General features: G+C 59.2%; 1 protein-coding gene across 3 annotated transcripts; it reads left to right on the top strand.

Moving 5' to 3' along the window:
- Window positions 1–2,276: 2,276 nt before the first annotated feature.
- On the top strand, window positions 2,277–22,879 carry ADAM11 (ADAM metallopeptidase domain 11). Of its 3 annotated transcripts, none has more exons than XM_025279959.2 (27): window positions 2,277–2,420; window positions 2,897–3,072; window positions 12,017–12,093; window positions 12,284–12,350; window positions 13,307–13,392; window positions 13,491–13,566; window positions 13,974–14,040; window positions 14,109–14,176; window positions 14,519–14,593; window positions 14,679–14,750; window positions 14,912–15,078; window positions 15,615–15,699; window positions 15,821–15,911; window positions 16,028–16,079; window positions 16,566–16,665; window positions 16,756–16,827; window positions 16,931–17,023; window positions 17,399–17,479; window positions 17,965–18,015; window positions 18,119–18,182; window positions 18,400–18,499; window positions 18,702–18,821; window positions 18,913–19,081; window positions 19,171–19,285; window positions 19,373–19,463; window positions 20,140–20,157; window positions 20,685–22,879. In XM_025279959.2, the coding sequence occupies exons 1-27, from the start codon at window positions 2,351–2,353 to the stop codon at window positions 20,698–20,700; spliced, it is 2,319 nt and encodes a 772-aa protein (XP_025135744.1). In that variant the 5' UTR covers window positions 2,277–2,350; the 3' UTR covers window positions 20,701–22,879. The 3 variants fall into 3 exon arrangements, 2 of the variants coding, with proteins under 2 accessions (XP_025135744.1, XP_025135743.1); XR_006549426.1 differs by having other exon boundaries at window positions 20,140–21,490; window positions 22,531–22,879; XM_025279958.2 differs by having other exon boundaries at window positions 20,140–22,879.
- The last annotated feature ends 360 nt before the right edge of the window (window positions 22,880–23,239 follow it).

Genomic DNA, 23,239 nt, shown 5'->3' with positions numbered 1-23,239 from the left:
GCGACAATCCCCACCCCACCTCTCCTTTCCCAGTCTGAGGAAAGGCTGCCTGCAGCCCCTGATCTCAGCAGGGAAGTTGGGTGAGGGATCTGAAACAAGCCTTCTGATTGGGCAAGGTGTGCAGCTGGCATCAGAGCTAACCCCGAGGACAAGATTCAGGGAGGGGCCTCAGGGCAGGGAGTGGGATATGGTCAAGGGAAGGTCAAGATGTCCAGCTGGGCTTGTTCAGAGCTGGGAACCCAAGGAGATAAGGGGCTATTGGAGGCCAACAGTCCATACACTTGAGCACCAGTGGAGCTGGTCCAGAAAGCTACCCGAGACGTGTCACTCAGGGTCAGCAAGTTCTCCCCAACAAGCAGCCCAGGAAACACGGCCACAGAGTCAGGAATGTGCCTCAGCCTGGGGGGTCAGGGCCACAGACTGGGGTCTCTGTGTGGTCTTGGGCATGTTGGGGAGGGGGATCCAGACTATGAAATGACAACCCCACCTCTCCTGGGAGGCCCTGTAGCATGGTGAGGGTAGGGTACTACAGGCTCACCCTGGTGAGTTGGGGTGAAGGGTGGGCTAGATGGAATAGATGGGCCAGTCCCTTCTAAGTCCCAGACAGAAGGCAGAGGTGAGGATACGGGGAGGAAGGGGACCTTGAAGAATGGGATATGCCTCTCACCACCCAGCTGTTTGGGAAACTCTTGCAGCCTCTTGCAGCCTTAGTTTCCCCACCTGTAAAGTGAGAAGCATGGTCTCCCCATCCTGGATAATTGTAGGTTTCCAGGGAATATCACACAGTAGGTTCTAATTCCCCAGAGCCCATACATCCTGGAGGAGGTTTCCAAGATGTCTCCAGGATGAAGGAACAATCAACTCAGGCTTGCTGAGCATCTGGGTCTGGAATGGCAGGTGGTTGGATGGGGGGAAGGGGAGTCGCCATGTTCCCAGCACTGATGTCAGAGCCTCCTGGGAAATCGCCTTCTCACTTCTCCTGGGCCTAAAATAGAGCTGGGGGGGGGGGGGAGGGCAGGGGGTGCTGTCACAAGCTAAAGGCAGCACCCTCCCTGACAGAGTCCCTGGGTCCTCAGGGAAGCAGAGGACCCAGCAAGGGGCTCCCTATGTCCACTCCTGTTCCTTCCTCAGTGACCTGTGGTTGCCCATTGTGGGTGCAAGGATGCTCTGGTCTGGGGCACAAAGTCAAGGCGAGTCCTCACCAGTGGGACCCTGTAGCAGGGGTCAGACATCCCGAGCCCCGGTGGGAACCCATCTTGCTTGGGAGTCTGGGAGCTAAGCTGGGGGCCCAGCTAGGGAGGTAGGCACAGAGGCCAGATGGTCTGTAGCCAGGGCAACCTAGTCTGGCAGAGAGGGGAGGCTGTGGGCTCCAGAGGTATCTTCTGCTCCTCAAAGATGTGGACTGCCAAAATGGAGGGACAGAAATGGGACACGCTACCCTCATGTAAATTACCTGGCTAGTTTATGTATTTGGGGGAAGGGGAAAATATCAGGGCACCCTGTGTGAGGCACTCAGCCCAGAGAGGGGAAGCCAACCTCCTCGGAGGTTGGCAGCAAAGCCAGAAGACCCTGCGGTATCATCCATCCAGAGAAGGAAACTGCTGGATAGAAAGGGGTCTGGTTTGAGAGGACCCCCAATGCCCTGCTCGGCCACGGGAGATCCCAAAGGCCGGAGCCAGCTGTGGGCCACAAGAGCCCCTGCCCTTCACTCCTGTCCCTGGCTCCCCAGCCTTCGGTGGAGCAGGGCGCTTGGGGCTGGTTCCAAGGAAGCCCCCTCCTGGGTTTGAAGCCGGAGCTGGGAGCACCGAGGCAGGGCAGCCATGGATCTGCCCCAGAGGGGCCATCTCCGGCTCAGAGCCCGGGGGTCCCTCTGTACCCCGCCTCCCGCCCCCTAAAAACCGACGGGTCCTCGCAGCTCTCCAAGCAAGGGAGGCTGAGGCGGGTACCGCGAGGTGGACACCGGCGCGCCCCGCCCTGCACCTGCCGAGGGGCCCGAGGAGGGGCGGGAAGGCCGGTCCCGGGCGGGCGGCGCCTCTTTTGTCCTCGCGCCGCGGCGGCCCCGGCCCTGCACGGGTGGGGGGGCCAGCGGGGGGCGGGGGCGGGCCCTCGGCTCACGTGCTCGCCGCTCGGCTCTTAACCCGGCCCGCCGCCCCGCCGGGATGGCCGCGGCCGGAGCGCGCTGAGCCGGGCGCCCTCCCCACCGCCTCCCGCCGGCCCGCGCCCCCCGCCCGGCGGCCCCGCGCCCCCGCCCGCGCCGCCCGCAGCTCGCGCCTCCCCGCCCTCCGCTCCTCCCGCCCGCCCGCGCCGCGCGCCGCCGCAGCCCCCGGACCCTGAGGATTATGAGCGAGCCATGAGGCGGCTGCGGCGCTGGGCGTTCGCGGCGCTGCTGCTGCTGCTGCTGCCGCTGCTCCCCTCGCCGGGTGAGTGACCCCCGCCAGGCCCGGCCCCGGCGCCCCCTCCCTGCCCCCGCCCCGGGTTTTGCGGCAGTTTCTGCTGCAGCCACCTTTTCTGCAGTGCTCGGGGTGACAGCCGGTCCAGAGAGCGGGGGGCGGGGGGCGGGGGAGGAGGGAGGGTGCAGACACCCACCTGTCCCCATCTGGCCCCCACCGCGGCCAGCCCCCTGTCGCCGGCCGTGGAGTCTGCAGGTCTCTGCGGCTTCGCGGGGAGATGGGGCGGGGGGGGGGGGGGCAGTCGTGACGGCCGGGCTGGAGTGCAGCAGCTCCTGGCCCCTCTCCCCTTCTGCAGGGCAGCAGGGCGCTCCCACCCAGAACCCCCGCATCCCCGGGATCCAAGGGCCACAGCAGAGTGGGGGAGGGGCGTGCCGTACCCACCCCGTGCCCTGGTCTCTTGCCCCACTGGTGGGCATCCGTCTGCAGCCATGGCCTTCTCTCCCCAGGTGTGGGGACCTGGGGTCCTGCTGGAGCTCTGCGCTGGAGGGTCTCTCCACACTTCGGGGGCCCGGAAGCCCCGGAGGTCACTGAGCCCAGCCGTCTGGTGGGGGAGAGCTCCGGGGGAGAGGTCCGAAAGCAGCAGTTGGATACCAGGGTCCGCCAGGAGCCTCCGGGTGGCCCGGTGAGTGGGGCGGGCGGTGAGGCCAGGGGGCTGAAGCAGGCCTTAGAGCCCAGGGGCGACCACGGGGCAGCCTGGGCTTGGGCGCCTCCCCTTCCGTGCAATGGGCTACCCAGAGGGTGCTGGAACCCACTAGTGGGAGCACCTGCCTGCCCCTCTCCAGGCCCCCTCCCATCAGGGTGGGGATTCCCTGCCTTCAGAGGACCCAGAAGGCCCCGGGCTCAGTCCAGCCTTGGTCAGCCTTCCACCAGCCCCCTCTCCTGTCCAAAGAAGCGATCCTACACCACATGGAGCTTGGGGAGGGCAGTGAGAGGCAGGAGGAAGTCAGCGGTTAGGGCTCCTGGGTTTCTGCCACAGCCATGTCAATGGGCTTTTGGAGGGACCAACTTAGTGCTTACTTCTGCCTCAGTTTCCCCCTGTGCACTGATAGAACCGCTGTTCTCCTCCCCTTTCTTACTGTGGGTGGGGCCTTGGGAAAAGGTTCGAGGCCCCAGGCTCACTCACAAATGCCAACTCCTCTCACCCCCTGTCCCATTCAGCTGCCAGGCCCCTCCTGCCTCCCTGAGGAAGGTTAGAAATGAAGGAGATTAATTGCAATTAATAATTAATTAATATCATGTGAATAATAATCACCCAGATGGAATATTCATTCAGCACGCCTCGGCTCTCCAGGAGCTCGAAGCTGAAAGTTAGCCAGGCCAACGGGGGCGGCGAGGGCGGGATGGCGAGGCCTGGCAGAAACAGGAGGAGTAGAGAGACTCAGAGGAAGGGTACCACCAAGGTCTGGGAAGTTTTGGCAGCTGGGAGTGGTGGGAGGTGAATCGAGCTGGGCAGAGAGAGGAAGGAGGGAAACGGAGGCTAGCATTATGGACATCTGTCAGACTGGCATCTGGCCCTGCCTAATGTACTTGGTTAAAAGCCCTTAGGGTGGGTGGAGGGGGCCGTGGGGGTGCAGGGGGAGCTAGTCGGGAAATGGAATGGAGCAGGAAGGCAGCATGCATAATAGATGGACCATCACTCAGGGCAGTGCCTGAGAGAGCAGGGGAGGGGGTGTTTAATGGTCCTAAGCAGGGAGGCCTGGGAGAGGGGCAGAGGGGAGGGGGAGAAGAAGGTGGGCTAGAAGGGAGGGTAAGGGGATGGAGGCTGCCCAGGCTCCCTGGCAGGTAGTAGATGGGCAGTAGGGATGGTCCCAGGGCCAGGGATGGGGTCATCCTAGCTGGGTTTGGTCCTCAGTCTGACTTTCTCCCCTGGTACCCCCCTGCTTGTGAACCATGGCTGGGAGCTGCCTTCTGTTGCAGGCTTCTGGGTCTCCTGATTGGTATTCTAGGGGATGTCCAGATTGTAGGAGGGGCTATTGCCACAGTGGGATCAGAGGACAGGGATGAGGGAAAGCTGGGGGCCAGGGAGGAATGAAAAGCGGGTGCTCCTTCAGCTTAGTCCTTCCTGAAGAGAGAGTCACAGGCAGGATTCTGAGGTATGGTGGTGCCTGTGACGGAGGGGAGGTCAGGACGGGTGCAACTAGACTGTGCGGGATACACAGAGGATGGGGGAATCTCTTTGGGTGTTGCTCTGCTGGGTGAGTGGCTGGCATGTGTGCCTGACCAAGTCTGAATAAGCCAAACAGGGTGTCTGGAGAGCAGGAGTGGAGGGTTCTGTGGATCTGTGGGGCAGTGGTCACAGTCACCTCCAGTGGGGATCTCCCTCCCTTCCCTTGGAGCTCACCTCAGCCTCCCCAGGAGACTGACTCATTGCCCTTGTGGGTACTTGTTTCCCCTGAGGTGGACCTCTCACAACTCTGTAAGGCGGGTAACTTTTGTCTACCCGTGTTGCAGATACGCAAACTGTGGCTCAGAGATGTTAAGTAACTTGCCCAAAGTCAATGAGATCTTTAAATATATCTATATATTGATATATCTATATATCGATATATAAATCTGGCTACACCAGGTCTTAGCTGCAGCATGAGAAATCTTAGAGCTGGCATGTGGGATCTAGTTCCCTGACCAGGGATTGAACCCAGAGCTTTAGGAGCACAGAGTCTTGGCCACTGGACACCAGGGAAGTCCCAGTCAATGAGACCTTTATCAGTGGAGTGATTTTCTCCAAAACCAGGGCTCTTCCCATGGTGCCGTTCTGCACTCTCTGGATTTAGGCACAGGCGGCACTTTCCAACCCCACCCAGCACAAGGTGGAGGAGGACCAAGGGAGACAAGATGAGATGTCTGGAATATTCCCTCCTCACCGGAATGCCTCCCGCTCCCGCTGGGCATTTCTCCCTGGAGCACTTTTGGCCTCAGAACCTCAGGGGCTCTTGGTGGAGCCTGCGCAGCCCTGAGCCCTGTGTCCCAAAGGAAGTGCCCCCCAACCCCTGCCACTGTGTGGTTTTGTCCAAAGTTCTTGCACCCATCTGGGACCTCAAGCCAAGCAAGTTGTTGGGGCAGCAGCAAGATCTCCATCTGCTATGGGTCACATGGCGAGTTGGGGGACACATGCTGGCTGGCAGGGTGGGATGGGGGATCCGGGGTGCTCACCTGCTCCAGCCTTGCGCTGGCCACCGCACCTTTCTGAGGCCTAGCTTCTGGATCCCTCAAATCAAGATGATGAGAACATTCATCTCAGACCCACCCACTTCCAGGAGATGGTGGTAGGGAAAGACTCCTGACTTTTGTGAGTGGGGACCAGGGAGAGGGAAGCTGACCAGGGAGAGGGAAGCTGGCCAGGAAGGAATTAGAAGCTAGAGAAATTAAAGCTTAAATTTACTGGGCCCTTGGTGGGACAGACACTGTTCTGCCTTTGTGTCTTATTAATTTATTACATCCTCAACCCAGTTCCAGGAGGTGAGGATACTATTATTCCCATTTCACAGATGAGGAAACAGGCACAGAGAGGTGAAGTACTCCAGGTCACACAGCACTTAAGTAGCATGGCCAGATTGATTTTCAGGGCAGCCCTCTTAGCCAGTGCGTGCTGGCCTCTCACTCAGGGGTACAGCAAAGAGGGGGCCAGGGGCCTCTGCCCTCTTTGCCACAGCTCTCTTCAACACCTTACTTCTGTCCAGTTTGCAAGCAGGCTGGGCCTAGGGCCAAGAGGCGGGGGAGCTTCTGGAAGTGCCGAAACTTGTGATCAGCGGGAGGCTGCAGCTGGGAGTGAGGTGGAAGAGTGAGCTGGGCTACAGTGTACAGTCAAGCTGGTTGTTCACTGCACAGGGGTACCTGGGTCAGTGGGCTGAATGAATTGGAGGCTATATGTGTTCTGAAGGGATCAAGCTGCTATGTGGGCTGTGCCTCCCCCTGGAAAAACCCAGCCTCCTTCAGAACAAAACAGAGGGCAGGATGTGAGTTAGTGAACAGAGGAGTGAAGGGTCCCAGGGCCGTGAGTCAGCTGGAGGAGGGGACCTCAGTCACTGGGTTGCGCTCCTGTGAGGGCTGTCCCGACCATCAGTTCCCACCTGGAAGCCCTTGACCAAGGGTGTGTGCTGTGGTATTCATGCTGTCTTGCTGCAGAGGGTTGGGGGACAATTAGGCAAGCCTTAGTTCCCCTGCCCTTGCAAGATGGCAGTCATGGGCAGGGAGCCACAGGCTGTGCCTGGAGCCCTAGCACCCACCCTGGGCCAAGGCTGTGCTGTGGTTTCTGTGGCCAAGGTCACAGCTCTGCCCTGGGGTCAGAGGCAGGAGGGGGTTCCTGGAGGAGGCTGGTGACTGGAAGCCAGGGCTGGGATCTGCACTGAGTCCAGCTTGCTCCAGGGAGGGCCATGAACCAGCCCTGCCTTGAGGTTGGGCAGAGAGAATTCATTCAGGAAGCTCAGTTTCCCTTTGAAAGGCTACGCCTGTGGCTTGAGGCAGGACAGCTTCCGTGGGTCCTGGCTCCCCTGCTTCTGACTGAGTGACCTGGGCAAGCCTTCTGAACCCTACCTTCCCCACTAACAGTGGTCCCTGCTTTGCCAGACTGCTGGGAGGATTAGAGGAGATGATGGATGTCAGGTGTCCTGGGACCCGGCAAGAGCAGATGTTCAACATCTGTCAGGCCTGCCCTCCCTCCCGGGCCAGGTGTGGCAGGAGCGCTGGGTGCCAGAAACAGGAGCTAGGGTGTTTAGTGTTACCTGTCAGACTCCAAGCAGGTTTGCGGGGTAGGGGGGCAACATGGCAGGCGTCTTGAGTCCTCCCCAGCCAGACTAGCCTGTGGACTTGGCCTCACCTAAGCACCCTCCTGATTGTCTAGAGGGACCCAGCTGCCCAGACTCTGTCCCCAGAGAGACTAATGACCCTGTAAGGAAGTGACTCTGTCTTCAAGCATTTAGGTCAAATTCCATTATCAGAAATTGGCCCAACTGTGCTCACTCCCCAGGACTCCCATGGTCCTGCTGAAAAGTGGAGCCTCATTGCATCTTGAGTGACCAGGGCAGGGAACGGCAGGGGGGATTTCTCCCAGGTCGGGGCTCCTGCCTCTCTGGCTCCTCCCCATCTGCCACCACCAGCCCACATGGTTTATCCAATTCCTCAAAGCTCAGTTCCACTGGAACACTGACACTTCTTTCTTCATTTATTATTACTAACCTTTGTGAGGTGGCTCAGATGGTAAAGAATCCACCTGCAATGCGGGAGACCTGGGTTCTATCCCTGGATTGGGAAGATCCTCTGGAGAAGGGAATAGCTACCTACTCCAGTATTCTTGCCTGGAGAACCACATGGACAGAGGAGCCTGGAGGGCTGCAGTCCATGGAGTCGCAAAGAGTCGGACATGACTGAGCGACTAAGCACAACCTTTGTGAGAAGAACATGTTAAAGAGGGCTTTCCTTTAGTCCTCATGACAACATCATTTTACCAGTGGGGAGACTGAGGCTCAGAGAGGGTAAGCAGCTCACTCATTCTTTCTGATGCCTTTCCTACAACATTAGTGTAGGGGCTCCTGGGCAGGAAAAAGGGCGGGTGCAGCTGCAGCCCCAGGGGCCTACATGCCACCCCTGTGAAAAGTTGAATCAGTGACCAAAGAAATCAGTGTGCCCAAGGGTCCAGGAATAGAGGGGAGCCAGAGCCCTGTCAGAAGATCTGCTAGGGAAGAGATAGGCTACCCACTCCAGTATTCTTGGGCTTCCCTTGTGGCTCACCTGGTAAAGAAATCACCTGCAATGTGGGAGACCTGGGTTCAATCCCGGGGTTGGGAAGATACCCTGGATAAGGGAAAGGCTACCCACTCCAGTATTCTGGCCTGGAGAATTCCATGGACTGTATAGTCCATGGGGTCAGAAAGAGTCAGACACGACTGAGCCACTTTCACTTCACTTCAGAGCCCTGTCAGATGGGTGGGTGGAGGCTTGTGGTCACAGATGAGGGTGAGGAAGAGAAGGTCCTGGAAGAGATGGAGGTTCAGAGGGAGGGGTTCAGGTTGCTGTGTGAGGAGTAGCGCCTGGATGTTCAAATTTTGGGGCATTTGGGAACCAGAAAGGCCTTTAACCTCCTCCTCTCCAAGACTCTCCAAGACTCCTCCCCAAGACTCTACACCTCCCCATAGGTGTAGAGAGGAGCCCTGGCACCTGTATTGTCATTCTAGAACTTCAGCAGGGTCTTTACCTCCTGACCTCTGCATTCTATCTGGTGGTGGGCAAGCAGATTCCTGGAGAGTGGACCAACTGGTGACAGGGAAACCTTGGGGTGGGCAAGGTCACCGCAGCCAGGTGGTCACAGAGGCCGTGAGCAACAGGAACACCAGCCTGAGGGTGAGCCTTGACCCAGCACCTCCCCAGTGTGGCCCTGGGCCAGTCACCTCCAAGTATCCCTCCCTGGCACTTATAAAATGAGCACAAGACGGCCCAGGCAGGTTGAGATCAAATGAGCCTGAGCACGTGGGAGCCAGTGGCTGGGGAGCAAGAGGCAAGTTCAGGGCACGGGGTGGAGGCCTGGTCGGCTGTCACCAGCAGCTGGGTGCAGGGGAGAATGGCAGTCAGGGACACTAGGGGCTCCCAAGGGAGGGACTGAGGGATCACAGGAGAGGTCGGGGACCGGCCAGGCTGGGGCAGGAGCCCAGCCATGCTAGGAGCAATTGGGTTAATAGAACATGAGCTGAAATCTTAACTGAGGGTGGGGTCGGGGGGTTAGGACTCTGGTGCCAGCAAAAGCCCCCTTCCAGCCACCTGGAGTACAGAGGTCCTGGGGACTGAGGTGGGTTTGCCTGATCTTTCCCTTCCTGCAAACAAAGGGTGTCCCCATCGTGTCCCCCACATCGGGCCAGGTCAGGCAGACCTGTACAGCTATGCACTTTCCCTCCCCTTTCTCCTGGGCCTGCCTCCCAGCCCCCACAGTAGCCCTGAACTGCCCCAGGTCCCCTCCTGGCCTGAGCCCTGTGTCCTGCTGGGACACAAGACACAAGCTGCTAGGGAGGTGCCCAGCTCCCAGTTAGGCCCTGCCAGGTGGGGAGGGAGCCAAGGCCTTGGCAGGCTGAAGATGGGCTGAGGACAGAGAGGACCTGGAGTCTGCTCCCCCAGTGATCTGGCTTTCTCCAGAGCGGGTGGGGAGCCTGGTGGGTTAGCTCACCGACTTCCTAAGGGGGGAGATTCTGCAAGCACCAGGGTCGCCCCTTCCAGAATCCTCTGAGCCCAGACAGCCTCTGCCACACAAGCCAACCTCACAGGCTTGCATCTAGGCTCCTCTTACCATTTTCAGGGGGAAAAGTCTGAACTCAGAGAATTTGCTGGATTATCCTTGAGGCCACCAGCTTCCGAGAGTGGAATCAAGGCAAGGGGCCTGGACAGGTTGCTCGCCTGGGTGGCCAGCATAGGGGCAGGGACAGAGGCTTGTCCCTGGGCCAGAATGAACGAGTAGAAACAGACCTAAGGGCAGGAGAGAAAAAAGGTGGTCCAGACAGGAATGGGTGGGGAAGGCAGAGAGAGTCTAAGTCCCCCAAGGGGAGAGGGAGGGCAGGGATGAGCCAGACCAAGGAGGTAGGGTACTGGGGACAGAGCTGGTCGGGGCCCAGGGACAGGGGAAAGCAGAGATGATCCAGGCCAAGGTGGGGAGGGAGAAGCAGTGACTCCTTGTCCTTGACTTTCTATTTCAAGTCTAATCGATGCTCTAGGGGCTCAGGATGAGGCTTGGAGCTTCAGTCAACCTGGGATGGGGTGAGTCCGTGTCCTTGGGGCTCAGAGGGCTCCTGACCCAGGCTCTGGCCCTTCTGCACTCTCACCCTGATTCCCAGGGCCTCTCATGGACACTGGGCCACTTCTACCTTACCTCACCTTCCAGGTAAAAAGGCCCCAGAAGCTGATTCCTGAGGCTTGAGTCCCAGCTCTACCACTTCTTAGTCTTATGACCATGGGCAAGTTAGTTAGCCTCTCTGTGCCTCAGTTTCCCCATATGTCAGATGAGGATAACAGTAGCATCTATTCCATTGGGTTGTTTGTTGAGAAGATCGAATATGATGATTCTTAAAGTAGTTTAGGCTTCCCAGGTGGTGAAGGGGTAAAGAATCCATCTGCCAATCCAGGAGATGCAGGGGGTGCAGGTTTGATCCCTGGGTTGGGGAGATCCCTTGGAGGAGGAAATGACAACCCACTCCAGTGTTCTTGCCTGGAAGATTCCATGAACAGGAGACTGGCGGGCTACAGTCTATGGGGCTGCGAAGAGTTGGACATGACTTAACGACTGAGCACGCACACACGTAAAGTATTTAGAACAGTGCCTGGCACATACCAAGGGCTCATGAAGAGTAGAAGTCTAGGCAGTTGACCAGGAAGCCACCTCGCTCCAGGCTACAGGGTTTTGTGACATTGGGGCTCCCCTCCTTCTTGTAACCTACTCCCCCCACAAAAAAGACAGCCAACAAACTTCCTCACATCTGTACAGCTTGGTGGTGGGCCCCTCATCTGGGGATCTGGATTTTACCCTTCTTGAATGGACGGGCATGAGAAGAAGGCTCCAGCCTTGCTTAGGCCCTTCTCCTGCTTCCAGATCTCTTGTAAGACCTAAGGCTTGCGGTGGGCATGGGAGCTGAGAAGGCCGACTCCCACTCAGCCCAGATTTTCCTGCCCCTTCTTATCTCAGGGTCACTTTCCTTCCAGGCTCACTAGCTTCAGCTCTGGAGCCCCCACCCCCCCCACAGTAGCTGGGCGTCCAGGCCTGGGAGGGCAGCCATCTTGCTCAGGCCTGGTACGTTGCCATGACAACCTGGAGCCTCCCAGCCCCACGGCAAAGGCCCCTCTGAAAAATTTATCGGGAAAACTTCCGTGTTTAAAAATTAACCATGGGATTGAAATATTAAAGATGAACTGCTTTGGGCGAGGCAGAGCGCAATGGACTTGAGGGTAGAGGAGCCAAGTTCTTTCCTCCAGACAGACTGGTATTTGCCCATCACCCCAGCTTCCAGTGGCCCTTCGATCAATTCTAACCCTGTCTGGAGCGTACAAAGCCTCCTCCATAAATGGAGGCTGGGGCCAATGTAGGGAGGGGGACATAGGGAGGAAGTGAGGGACCTGCTTCAGCGGGGCCCGGGGGTCACACTGCAGCCCATCTCCTGTTTGCCTCTTTCCCATGGTACTTCTAGGGGTCTCCCTTTAGTCTACCTGGGAGTGGGGGTGGCCCTGCCAGCAGCAGGGAGGGTCTGGTGTGAGGCAGTGGGCAGGCTGAGCTGCCTTGGTCCTTCCCTGCTGCTCCTATAGACTGGCCCCAGGGAGGCACCTACACCAGAGAGTGTGGGCTGGCACCCAGAGAACAGGGAGGTCAGTGCCTAAGGATGCCCACGCCTGCCCCTCCACCTCAGGAAAGGAATAGGGGCTTGGAGGAAGATGAGCTTGGAGGAAAGCATCTTCCCTCCAAATCAGTGGTCCCCACAGCTGCCGGGGCTGGGCCATCCCCTCCCCAGGGCTGCTTCCTGTACCCGGGTTTCCCTGGCCCCCCAGTTCCCACCTCCAGGCCTCCCCACGTCGACTCCCCTTCTGCCTTCCCTCCTTTCTCCTAGCCTGTCCATCTGGCCCAGGTGAGCTTCGTCATCCCAGCCTTCAACTCCAACTTCACTCTGGATCTGGAGTTGAACCAGTGAGTGTGGCCTGGAGTCCAGGGGCTGAGCACTCCATGGGTGGGCAAGGCATGGCCTGGGCTTGTCTGGCTGTGGGGGCTGGGGGCTGAGCTGGGGCAGGGGGCCTGGATCTGAGCGGGGCTGGGTCCCAAGCAGGACCCAGCCCCACCTTGACCCCCTTCTTCCTCCTGCCCACTCTGTCTGTTCCAGTCACCTTCTCTCTTCACAATACGTGGAGCGCCACTTCAGCCGGGAGGGGCCGACCCAGCACAGCACTGTGAGTGCCTTTGAAAGGGGCCAGGGAGGTGGAATGACGGGGAAGGTGATCCGTGGAGGTGGGCTTGGGGGTATACTCTGCACTGAGGATTGGCCTGGCTTCTCCAGGATCGGAGTCCAGACAGCCTGTCAAATGGTGTGGAGCTCTGAGCTCCCCTTGCCCAACTTCAAGGGACAGAGCCCCAGCCAGCCTGTCTGCCAGCCTGGAGACATTTCAGGACCCCCTAGTGCTCTATGGCTGGAATCTTGCTCAGCACCAAGGCTCCAGGAATTCCTGGCTCCCTGGGACCCCAGGGTCCCAGGCCCGAAGGCCCAGGGGTGTGAGCAAAGATAAATGAGTGTCTATAAATAGCCTCGGCCCTCCCCCTCCAGCTTATTCAGTAACTGGAGCACAAGTAATTCTGCAGGAAGCAGAGGCGAGGGGGTGTCAGTCCCCTCTGACCTGCGAGCCGAGCAGGGAGGACACGCTGCTCAGTCCCTCAGCCGCAGACCACGTGACCAGGGTGATCCATGGAGGCTGTGGCATCTGTGAACACACTATGCATGAAATGGTGTGTGTGTGTCGGGGGTGAGCCCATAGCTTTCATCTGATTAAGCAAGCTGATCCATGGTAAGCGCTTAGAACACTGCCTGGCACACAGTAGGTGCTATGTGAATGTCATTTAGTCTTCTCAAAGAAGTCTGTGACCCCTGTACCAGCCCCAGTTCATGGTTAAGAGGCACTGATGTGCTCCAGGGTCCTCATGTTGTAGATGAGGTAAGGGAGGCCCAGAGAGGGCTAGGAACTTGTCCAGGATGAAACAGCCAACTAGGAGCACAGCCAGAGCAGAGCCAGGCTCCAGGTCCCCAGATTTCCAGCCACCTGCACACCACACGGGCAGCTTCGGTAGCCCTCACACATCCTCCTGCCTTCATGCTGGGAAGGGGGCACGTCCATCACGCTCTCTGCTCCCCTAGGGTGCTGGAGACCACTGCTACTACCAGGGGAAGCTCCGAGGGAACCCCCACTCCTTTGCTGCCCTCTCCACCTGCCAGGGGCTGCAGTGAGTGTGGGGAGGGGCTGGGTGGTGGGAGGAGCCTCCAGGCCTGGGGACGGTGGGGACGGTGGGGACGATGGGGAGCTGCGTTTCTCTCACTGCAGTGGGGTCTTCTCTGATGGGAACTTCACCTACATCGTGGAGCCCCGAGAGATGGCCGGGCCTCGGGAAAACGCCCAGGTGAGTCCCTCCCCACTCGTCGTCCCAGTGGCTGTCATCTCAATGGCTGCGGCTGCCTCCTTCCCCCACCACCCTCCTCTGCCTTGGTAACCTCAGCCTCACTGCCCTTTGCAGCGACCCCAGCTCTGGTTCCCTCCTCCTATGCCCCCCCAGCTCCAATGTCCCCTCTGTCCTCCAAGTAACCTCCCACCAGGCTCCAGTGTCCTTTGCCCCTATCTCTCAGGGCACCCCCAGGTCTTGACCCTGGAATCTGAGCATCTGGGAGACCAGATCCGACATAGGAGCTCCGGCCAGTGCTGGGTCACCCTGGGGTGGGGTGGGGGGAAGAGCTGGAGATGTCCCCCCTCAATGGGGCTCAGAGCAGACCTGGCCAGCCCCCCCCAAGAACTCATTTCCCCTCATTGCAGGGACCCCTTCCCCACCTCATTTACCGGACCCCTCTTCTCCCAGCCCCCCTCGGATGCAGGGAGCCAGGTAAGGGAGGGAAAGCGGGGCTAGGGAGGGGGCCGGCTGTGCCCCCCTCACCGGCACCCTCCCCCCAGGCTGCCTGTTTGCTGCCCCGGACCATCCTGCTCCTCAGAATAGGCCGAGGCTGAGAAGGAAAAGGCAGGTACGGGGGCCCGCACAGACCTCCCACTGCAGAGACCTCGGGCAGTGGTCCAGACAGGATATCCCCGTCTGTAGCTGGGGCAAAGGAGGGCTCTGACTGATGTAGTTGGAGGTCAGAGAACACCCCTGGGAGGAAACCCCCACCCCACTCCCCAAGGCTAGTGTCTACACACATCCCCATCCTGGGCAAACCGAGGCTGCCTGTCCCATACCAAGGCTGGATGGGGCCCCCGCCAGTGGGGAGCTGGTACTGTTCCTGGCTGGAGCCCAGCCCCTCTCAAGTCTGTCTGCAGCTTGACCAGACGTGGAGGGAACTGATTCCAAGTGCCCACCCTCCCCCTAGGTCCGCCGGGGCCACCCTACAGTGCACAGTGAGACCAAGTACGTGGAGCTGATTGTGATCAATGACCACCAGCTGGTACGTTCCCAGGCAGAGGGGGTGGTGACTTTGGGAGGAGGGACTGGAAGCAGCCTAGCCCTCTGCCCACCCTCTTCTCTCCCAGTTCGGGCAGATGCGGCAGTCGGTGGTCCTCACCAGCAACTTTGCCAAGTCCGTGGTGAACCTGGCAGATGTGGTGAGCAGTCCTCCCTACCCTCCCCTCTCCTCCCACGCCCCACACTAATGCACATGTCCTTGGGCTGAGCGCTCGACGGCATAGGCAGCCTGTGACCCCAACTTCCTGCACGGACAGATTGACCTCCAACCCCCTCCTCATCATCTCCCTTCCTGGCACAGATGTACAAGGAGCAGCTCAATACCCGCATCGTGCTGGTTGCCATGGAAACGTGGGCAGATGGGGACAAGATCCAGGTGCAGGACGACCTCCTGGAGACCCTGGCCAGGCTCATGGTCTACAGGCGGGAGGGCCTGCCTGAGGCCAGTGATGCCACCCACCTCTTCTCGTGAGTCCCCCACTCCATGGACCCTGCCAGCTTCTGTTGATCATTGCAGATCACAGAGTTACTGAACATGGCCCTGGGCCAGGTGCTCTTGCAGGGCGAGGGGACTGGGATCCCCTTGTACCTGCCCTTGCAACAGTGGCTGGTCATCTTCCCCTGCCTCTTAGGCTGAGGCCCCTTTTCCCTACCCTTGTGACCTTCCTCTGCCCATTACCTCCCCTTCACCCTGCTCCTCCTTTCAAATGGTCCCAGCATCCCTTTCTCAGGGACCCAATGCCCTGGTATGGGAGAAAAATCTGATAAAAGGTCCTTGCAATTAGAGATGACCTATTAGAAATCCTTCATTTGGCTTATGGGCAAATAAACCCAAAAGAGGAAAGGGCTTGCCTGAGTCACACAGGCTGACATGGAGGACACTGTTCATCACCTCCCTATGGAGGGGCTCTGGTATGGGGGCTCACCTGTCTCCCCTCACAGCCCAAGCTAGCCACCAGGGAGAACAGGCTAGCCAGTTCTCCTGGCAACCCTCTCTTTTCCAGGGGCAGAACTTTCCAGAGCACCAGCAGTGGAGCTGCCTACGTGGGGGGCATCTGCTCGCTGTCTAGGGGAGGGGGTGTGAACGAGGTAAGCTGGGTGGGGGCGTGGCTGGGGTGGGGTGTTGGAGGGAGGGGGCTGCGGAAGGCATGAACATTGTGCCTTTTGGAGGGATGTAGACATCTTTGGGTTCCATCTTCTTCACCCCAAGTATGACAACATGGGGGCCATGGCGGTGACCTTGGCCCAGACGCTGGGGCAGAACCTGGGCATGATGTGGAATAAACACCGGAGCTCGGCAGGTATCGATGAAGACCCCCACCCCCGGCCCAGACCCACATTCTAGAAGTGAAGAGGGTGTCCACACAAGGGGGACCTTCTTTTACCCTCCCTTACATTCACCTGGCTCAACTTGCAGGGGACTGCAAATGTCCGGACAACTGGCTGGGTTGCATCATGGAGGACACTGGGTGAGTTCTTGGGCAAAGGGAGCCGCAGGGTGAGCATTGGGTGACATTCTGGACCTGGCTGCCTCAAGAGACCCTGCTCTCAGGACCACTCAGAATTCCAAGAAACGCAGTTGTCTGTGGACACTGTACAGGGAGACATACATTCCCTAGCCGGACGCCAGAATTGTCCAGGCTGCAATACTCACAGTCGCCCACTGGGCGCCGCCAAAGCCTCATTTGGAGGCCCCTCCCCTCCTCGGCTCACAAACCTCCCTCGGACTCTCTCGGAGTCCTGAGGTTTCGGGGAGTCAACTGGAGCGGCATCCCCTCCCCACTGCCCTTTGATGGGCAGGCGGGAGGATTTTCGTGCAGTGTCCAAGCACATAGATCTTCAGCCTCCTCGAGACAGTGACCGAGTCCTCCGGTGCACCCCATCCCAATCTTGAGAAGGGGCGAGAGGGTGCGCCGGCGGGCACTCGGCAGCACGGTCCCCTCACCCCTGCCCAGGTTCTACCTGCCCCGCAAGTTCTCGCGCTGCAGCATCGACGAGTACAACCAGTTTCTTCAGGAGGGCGGCGGGAGCTGCCTTTTCAACAAGCCCCTCAAGGTATAATACCAGCCGCAGGGCGAGGAACGTGGGAGCGGGGCTTGGGCAGGGTCCCGGCCAGACTCGCGATACGACACCCCATCCCCGCAGCTCCTGGACCCGCCTGAGTGCGGGAACGGCTTCGTGGAGGCGGGGGAGGAGTGCGACTGCGGCTCGGTGCAGGTGCGAGACGGGTGCGGGCGCCAGGTGGGAGGCGGGGGACGCGGGGGTGGGCGAGGGAGGGTCTGGGTGGGGAGGGTCAGGCCTCGCCTTCTGTGTCCCTCAGGAGTGCAGCCGCGCGGGAGGGAACTGTTGCAAGAAATGCACTCTGACTCACGACGCCATGTGTAGCGACGGTCTCTGCTGTCGCCGCTGCAAGGTGAGCGGTACCCGCCTCAGGGGCGGAAAGGCGGCAGGACTGGGAGGTACTGGGCAGAGTACATGTAGAGGGTGTGACTTAGGGAGGTGGGGCCGTAGGGGCGGCGGGGTTTAACGCGAAGAAAGCGCCAATGGGAGAGGAGAGGGGCGGAGTGTGCGGCACCCTACGATATATTGAGGGCGGGGCTACCGGGAGTGGGGCGGAGCACCTGATGATAAGTGGTGGGGTGGGCGGAACCGTGAGCGGACCTGCGGACGGCGCGAGTGGGTAGGGAGAGGTCCGGGGCGGAGCCGAGGAGAGGGTGGGGCCGAGGAGGCGGGAAGACGAGGAAGTGCGTGGTTCTTGTTTGAACCCCGCAATGCATGCTTTCTCTAGTACGAGCCGCGGGGTGTATCCTGTCGAGAGGCTGTGAACGAGTGCGACATCGCGGAGACCTGCACCGGGGACTCGAGCCAGGTCCGCCCGTCCCGGCTGCCCTGCGGACCCCCGAGCGAGGCGGCCACTATCTCTCTCCCCACCCCTCCTCTCTCGGCTGCTGGCGTCGCCACCGCTGATCAGGCTGTTTCTCATCTGAGATATGAGTTTTTCATGCCTCCTGGCTTTGCTCTTCCAATCATTCGACCAGTATTTATAGTCTGGCTAGATGCCTGGTGTGTACTAGGGATATCAGTGGACAATAATATTATTTAATGTCTAAATCCTTATTACATGCCAGTCATCGAGTGCTCCCAGGCCTGTGAAGTAGGTGCAGAAAACTGATGGAGACTGGAGAGGCTTTGGGACCTGCTAAGCCATGTGATCTGAGTTCTCTGCTCTTGTCTTTGACATGGAGGGACCCTGGGGCCAGAGCCCCTACCTGGCAGGCCTTTATTCTTCCCTGGAGCCGAACTTAGCTCCCAGTCCTAGGGCAGCTCTATTCAGTCCAGTGCCTCTCTCCACAGTGTCCACCTAACCTGCACAAGCTGGACGGTTACTACTGTGATCACGAACAGGTATGAAGGGATGGAAGCTCTGCCCTGTCTGGGTCTCTGGCTCAGTCCAGTGTCCTGTCTTGTTCTCAGTGTCTCTGTCCCTTGTCTCCTGATTGTCCCTTAGGGCCGCTGCTACGGAGGTCGCTGCAAAACCCGGGACCGGCAGTGCCAGGCCCTTTGGGGCCATGGTGAGTCTTTGGAGATGGGAAAAGGTATCTGGATACTGGAATTGAGAGGCTGGAGGCGGGCAGGCTCTGGCTGAAAACCCCTCCAAAAGATATGCAGCTCCCCAGGATCTCAGTGACTCAGCTGGACTTGGAGTCAGGCCACTGTTGGAGAAGCAGGTCTGAGGTCTCAGGTGGGTTCTGGAGTGGGTAGGGTGACGCTGGCCTCTTCTCCCTACAGCGGCTGCTGATCGCTTCTGCTATGAGAAGCTGAATGTGGAGGGGACAGAACGTGGCAACTGTGGGCGCAAGGGGTCAGGCTGGGTCCAGTGCAATAAACAGTGAGTTGTCAAAGTTTCTGGTTGGGCCATCCCAGTTTGGGGGCTGGGGCTCTGGGGCTTGGTAGGGTTTTTTCAGAGATGGGGCAGGATGTTGAGTCCTAATGGGAGACTCTGAAAAATTGGGGGATGGGGAGAGGGCAGACATGAGGTCTGTAATTGGGTCTGAGGTAAGACTTGGGTCTCACTGTCTCTACACGAACAGGGATGTGCTGTGTGGCTTCCTCCTCTGTGTCAATATCTCTGGAGCTCCTCGGCTGGGGGATCTAGGGGGAGACATCAGCAGCGTCACTTTCTACCACCAGGGCAAGGAGCTGGACTGCAGGTGTGGCTGGGACCATGGCTGGGGAAGGGGAGGTTGCAGCTGTGTGGGGGGTGGAGAGCAAGGGCAGAGGTTGGCTGTGCCATCTCCCCAGGGGCGGTCATGTGCAGCTGGCTGATGGCTCAGACCTGAGCTACGTGGAGGACGGCACAGCCTGCGGGCCCAACATGTTGTGCCTGGACCATCGCTGCCTGCCAGCCTCTGCCTTCAACTTCAGCACCTGCCCAGGCAGTGGCGAGCGCCGGATCTGCTCCCACCACGGGGTGGGTGTCTGGAGGCCAGGGATTGCGGGAGGGGGTTATAAGAGGGGACTGGGCCCTGCTTACCTGCACTGGCCCCACCCCACCTCTAGGTCTGCAGCAACGAAGGGAAGTGCATCTGTCAGCCAGACTGGACGGGCAAAGACTGCAGTATCCACAACCCCCTGCCCACGTCTCCGCCCACGGGGGAGACAGAGAGATATAAGGGTGAGGCTGGAACTGGCCGGGGTGGGGCTCTGTCTTTCTCATTCTCCATGCCTGCCCCGGCCAACCCCACCCTGCTCTCCTCCCCAGGTCCCAGCGGCACCAACATCATCATCGGCTCCATCGCCGGGGCTGTTCTGGTTGCAGCCATCGTCCTGGGTGGCACGGGCTGGGGATTTAAGTAAGACACAAATACGCCCCCTACACCCCCTGCATCCCCCAGGGTTATCAGAACCCCAGGCTGTTGGAGCTGAGGGGATCTCCCTGAGAGGTTAGCTAAACCAGAGCTCACACATCGCAAGCCAAGCCAGCCCACAGGGTCTTGTTTTTATATTTAAAAAATCAGTTACTCAGACTGTTAAAACCCAGGGATTTTATGTTAAGAATCCAGATTTCCAGCTTCTCTTGAAAAATGAGAAGATTGGGTCCCCCTGTTCTTCAGTGCCTCCCAGCTTGGCTACAGAGTGGAGCTGAGCAGGGGCTGCCTGAATCCCCAGTCCCCAGGCCCTAATGGCTGTTCTGTGGGCACCCATATTGGAGGCCCTCAAGCTGGTGTAACCCCTCACTGTACAGAGGACGGACCCGAGGCCCAGGGTCAGGCGGTGAGTTAGTTGCAGTCAGGACTCAAATGCAGGACTCCACTTCAGTAGGTTTTCCTGGACCTGCCCTTCTTTTGTTTCCTCTGAAACTGGGATAAACATCCCTGGACTTGTCATTAGCGTCTAGGGACAAAGGAATGTCTAGCATCTCTGGGGCAAGGTGTCTCCCGGGAGCCGGAGGCCCCTCCCTGGGAGAAGGGGAGGGTCACGGAAGGCTTCTTTTCCTTTCTCTGCCTCGCCTCGCTTTGGCTCCTGAAGAAACATCCGCCGAGGAAGGTACGACCCGACCCAGCAGGGGGCAGTGTGACGCCGGCCACGTTCTCCCTCCCGCTGTCCTTGTCTCCATCTCATTCGTCACCTCGCATTCTGTTGATGGGGAGCTGGGGCCGGTTCCCCCACCCTTGCGGTCACGGCTGTCACTCCCGGGGTGGGAGAACCCCGCTCCAGGAAGAGAGTCCTCAACGTGCCCCGTGCCCCCTTCTCCAGCCCACTCACCCCTCAGGCCTTGGTACTTTAACTCCTGCCCTTCCAATGGTCAACCCATCTCTGGCCCCGTGGACCTGGAGCTGTGCGCGCCCCACCACCACCACTCCTCCCCAGGGAAGGGAGCCTACCTCTGCGTCCCATCAGTTTTGTCTTTCATGTCGCCACTGTCTGACCTCCTGCCAGACCCCCTCCCTGGCCAGCCTGTGACTCGCTGCCTCCAGGGCCCAGCACTGACCTCCCGGGGCCGGCTGAGGTGGGGGTGCTCTCCCTCTGGGCTCTGCCTCATATCCTCCCCTGATGCCCCCTCTCCGTTCCAGGTCCGGAGGGGCCTAAGTGCCACCCCACCCTCCCTCCGAGTCTGGCGCCCACCATCTCCGCCCAGAACCAGGAGGCTGCCCCCGCCCAGCCACGGAGGGAGGCACCATGCAAATATCTTCCGGGCCCAGCCCTTCAACTCCTGGCCCCACAGGGGCTTGGGGCGGGGTCGTGGCCCTGCCCTCACACCACCAGGGTGGACTAGGCCTGGAGGGCATTTTCCTCATGGTCCCCCACCCCACCTCATGCGGCTTTGGCCTTGCACACCAACTCTTCTCCTGTGAATGTAGCCTCCATCATCACAGATTGCCACAGCTCAAGTTGGGCGGCGGGAGGGCACGCAGCCAGCGATGGGCGTGGCCTGGGATGGCCCCGCCTCAAAACCAGGCAATTGGGACCAGGGAGGGTCTAACCTCTCTGGAACCTAGCGGGAGGGAGCTGACATCAACCTTTTATTTATTTATTTATTTTTCCTTTTTTTTTTTTTAACTGAATCTCAACTGATGAATGTAACTTTGGGGGTGCTTGGGCCAGGCAGCTGTGGGGATATTTCGACATTTTCAGGAGGGACTGAAGGAGCTGAGGCCTGGCCATCCCTCTGGCCCTCCCCGAAGGGGTGTGACTCTGGCCGTCCCCACAGGGGTGGTCACACCTGGCATCTTCTCACTGAACGTGGAAGTCCCCAAGCCAGGCAGGGGCCCGGCAACCCTGCGCACCCCCTCCGCCCAGCCCTGCTGAGCTTGGAGACAAGTTCGAGTGCTGAATCAAACCAAAGCTGCCTGTTCCGTGCCTGAGGCCTAGGTTATGGGTACGGCGAACCACACATCCCAGATTATCTTCAATTCCCAAACAGTCGTCCTGCTGTCCCTGCCAGGACGCATGAATTGGGGAGGACGGTAGGGTCCTAGAATATGTAGTCCCTGAAATAACATGGCACCTTCACCCTTTCGAGAAGGGTGATGCTGGGGCTGACTCAGGGTTTAAGTGCCCCTTGGCATGGTCTGGAGGTCCCAGGCCATCTGCTGGGGGAGCACTCTCCCAAGGAGGGAAGGCCAGGGGTGGCCCAGTGCCTGGAGGGTTAGGGGCTCTGCCTGTGATGTGCGAGAGGAAGTAGGAAAAGGCAAGTCTTAACGTTTGATCCTCAGCTTCCAGAAACGTCCTTAAGGCCCTGTCAAGCCCATTCTGCTCCTTAACCCCATTCCAGGGCCAAGTAGTAAGTTTACAGTCATTTTCCCCATTAGTCCTCTAATCTGATCCCCACTGCAGCCAAACCTGAGGCCGAGGCTGGGCAGAATTCCTCAGTCCCCCCACAAACACGGTCCTGCCCATGGCCTTTCCTCATGACCTTCACTTGGGACATAGGAGCTCTGGCTCCTTGACTGCTAAAAACCAGCCGGCAGGGGCAAGCTGGGGATCAAACTACCTTCTGGATGAAAGCCACAAATGAATGGAGCTCCTCTGCCCAGGGATACCCCCAAGCCTCCCCAGGGGTTTCTGAACACCCCTAGGGTCTTTGAGCTGCCTGTCTTAGTTCCTCTGGGGCATCTGTGAGGAGGAATCATGGAAGAAATGGCTCCCAGTTTATCTGTACCACCCCTCAGGGCAAACTGGGGACTGAGGCCCACTGACACCCTTTAAGGCGGCTGGATGCAGCTGCAGTGCGGTCCTCGATACTGAGCTCCAGCTGGCACTGCCCAAGCAAGGGAGTAGGTGGGGTACCCCTCTGGCCAGTTCTGCACCCCCAGCCAGCCACACAAGCTGAGGCGGGGTCGGGAAGCTAAGGGCTGGGTTTTGCACTATTGCGGCGGTACCTTAAGGCAGCCTCTTGTGGTACTCACGTGCACACAGGTGGCGATGCATCTGGCACAAGCATTTGGATCCACATCTCCGCACAAGCGTGAATACCTCTGCACACACGGGCACATCTGTGTGTGCATGCACATGGGGTGGGGGTGGGGTGTGGAGAACCCAAGACTTCCTGTGACCAGTCCACCTGGCTCCCAGCTGTCTGCATCCTCCTGCCCCACCCTGGCAGCCCCCACCCTGCAGCGCCCAGGGAGGGGTGGAGGTACACTGACGCGGGCCTGGAACTGGCTCCAAACAGCATCCTGTAAATACGTCATCTGGGGCTCGGGGTGGGGAGGCAGGGACAGGAACGTCCATTAAAGATCACGTCCCAGGGCTTCCACGGAACTCACACCAGCCTGTGTCTCCTTTCTGTGAATGACCACACTGTGGCCAGGACCCTCCCCTGTGCTCCGTGGCCCTGGAGGGAGTGTGATGACTGGACACCAAAAGCGAGAAGGGAGCACCCAGGACTGGGCACTGGGAGACTGGGAAGAAGGAGCATAGTTTTCCATTCCCAGCCAGGAAATAGGCACCGACTGGGTGGAGGGCCTGGCCCTTCCGCTTCCTCACTCTCCCAACAAAGAACTGTCCTTTCCAGTTTCAGCAAAGTAGATGGGAGTTGAGGAGGAAAGCATCTTAGCAAGAGGCAGAAGACTCAACTTCCCTTTTATGGTTGAAGCCAGACTCTCCTCACCTCCCAGGAGAGTCC

The sequence above is a fragment of the Bubalus bubalis genome, chromosome 3, assembly GCF_019923935.1.
Source record: "Bubalus bubalis isolate 160015118507 breed Murrah chromosome 3, NDDB_SH_1, whole genome shotgun sequence".
NCBI lineage: Eukaryota > Metazoa > Chordata > Mammalia > Artiodactyla > Bovidae > Bubalus > Bubalus bubalis.
Note: the sequence above shows the minus strand (reverse complement) of the source record. Positions and strands in the feature narration are given on the sequence as shown.

Coding starts and splice junctions, on each gene's coding strand:
- ADAM11 (XM_025279958.2), top strand. CDS start 2,351: ATGAGGCGGCTGCGGCGCTGGGCGTTCGCGGCGCTGCTGCTGCTGCTG. Junction 3,073..12,016: donor AGGAGCCTCCGGGTGGCCCG/GTGAGTGGGGCG, acceptor CCTTTCTCCTAG/CCTGTCCATCTGGCCCAGGT. Junction 17,024..17,398: donor TCTGCTGTCGCCGCTGCAAG/GTGAGCGGTACC, acceptor TGCTTTCTCTAG/TACGAGCCGCGGGGTGTATC.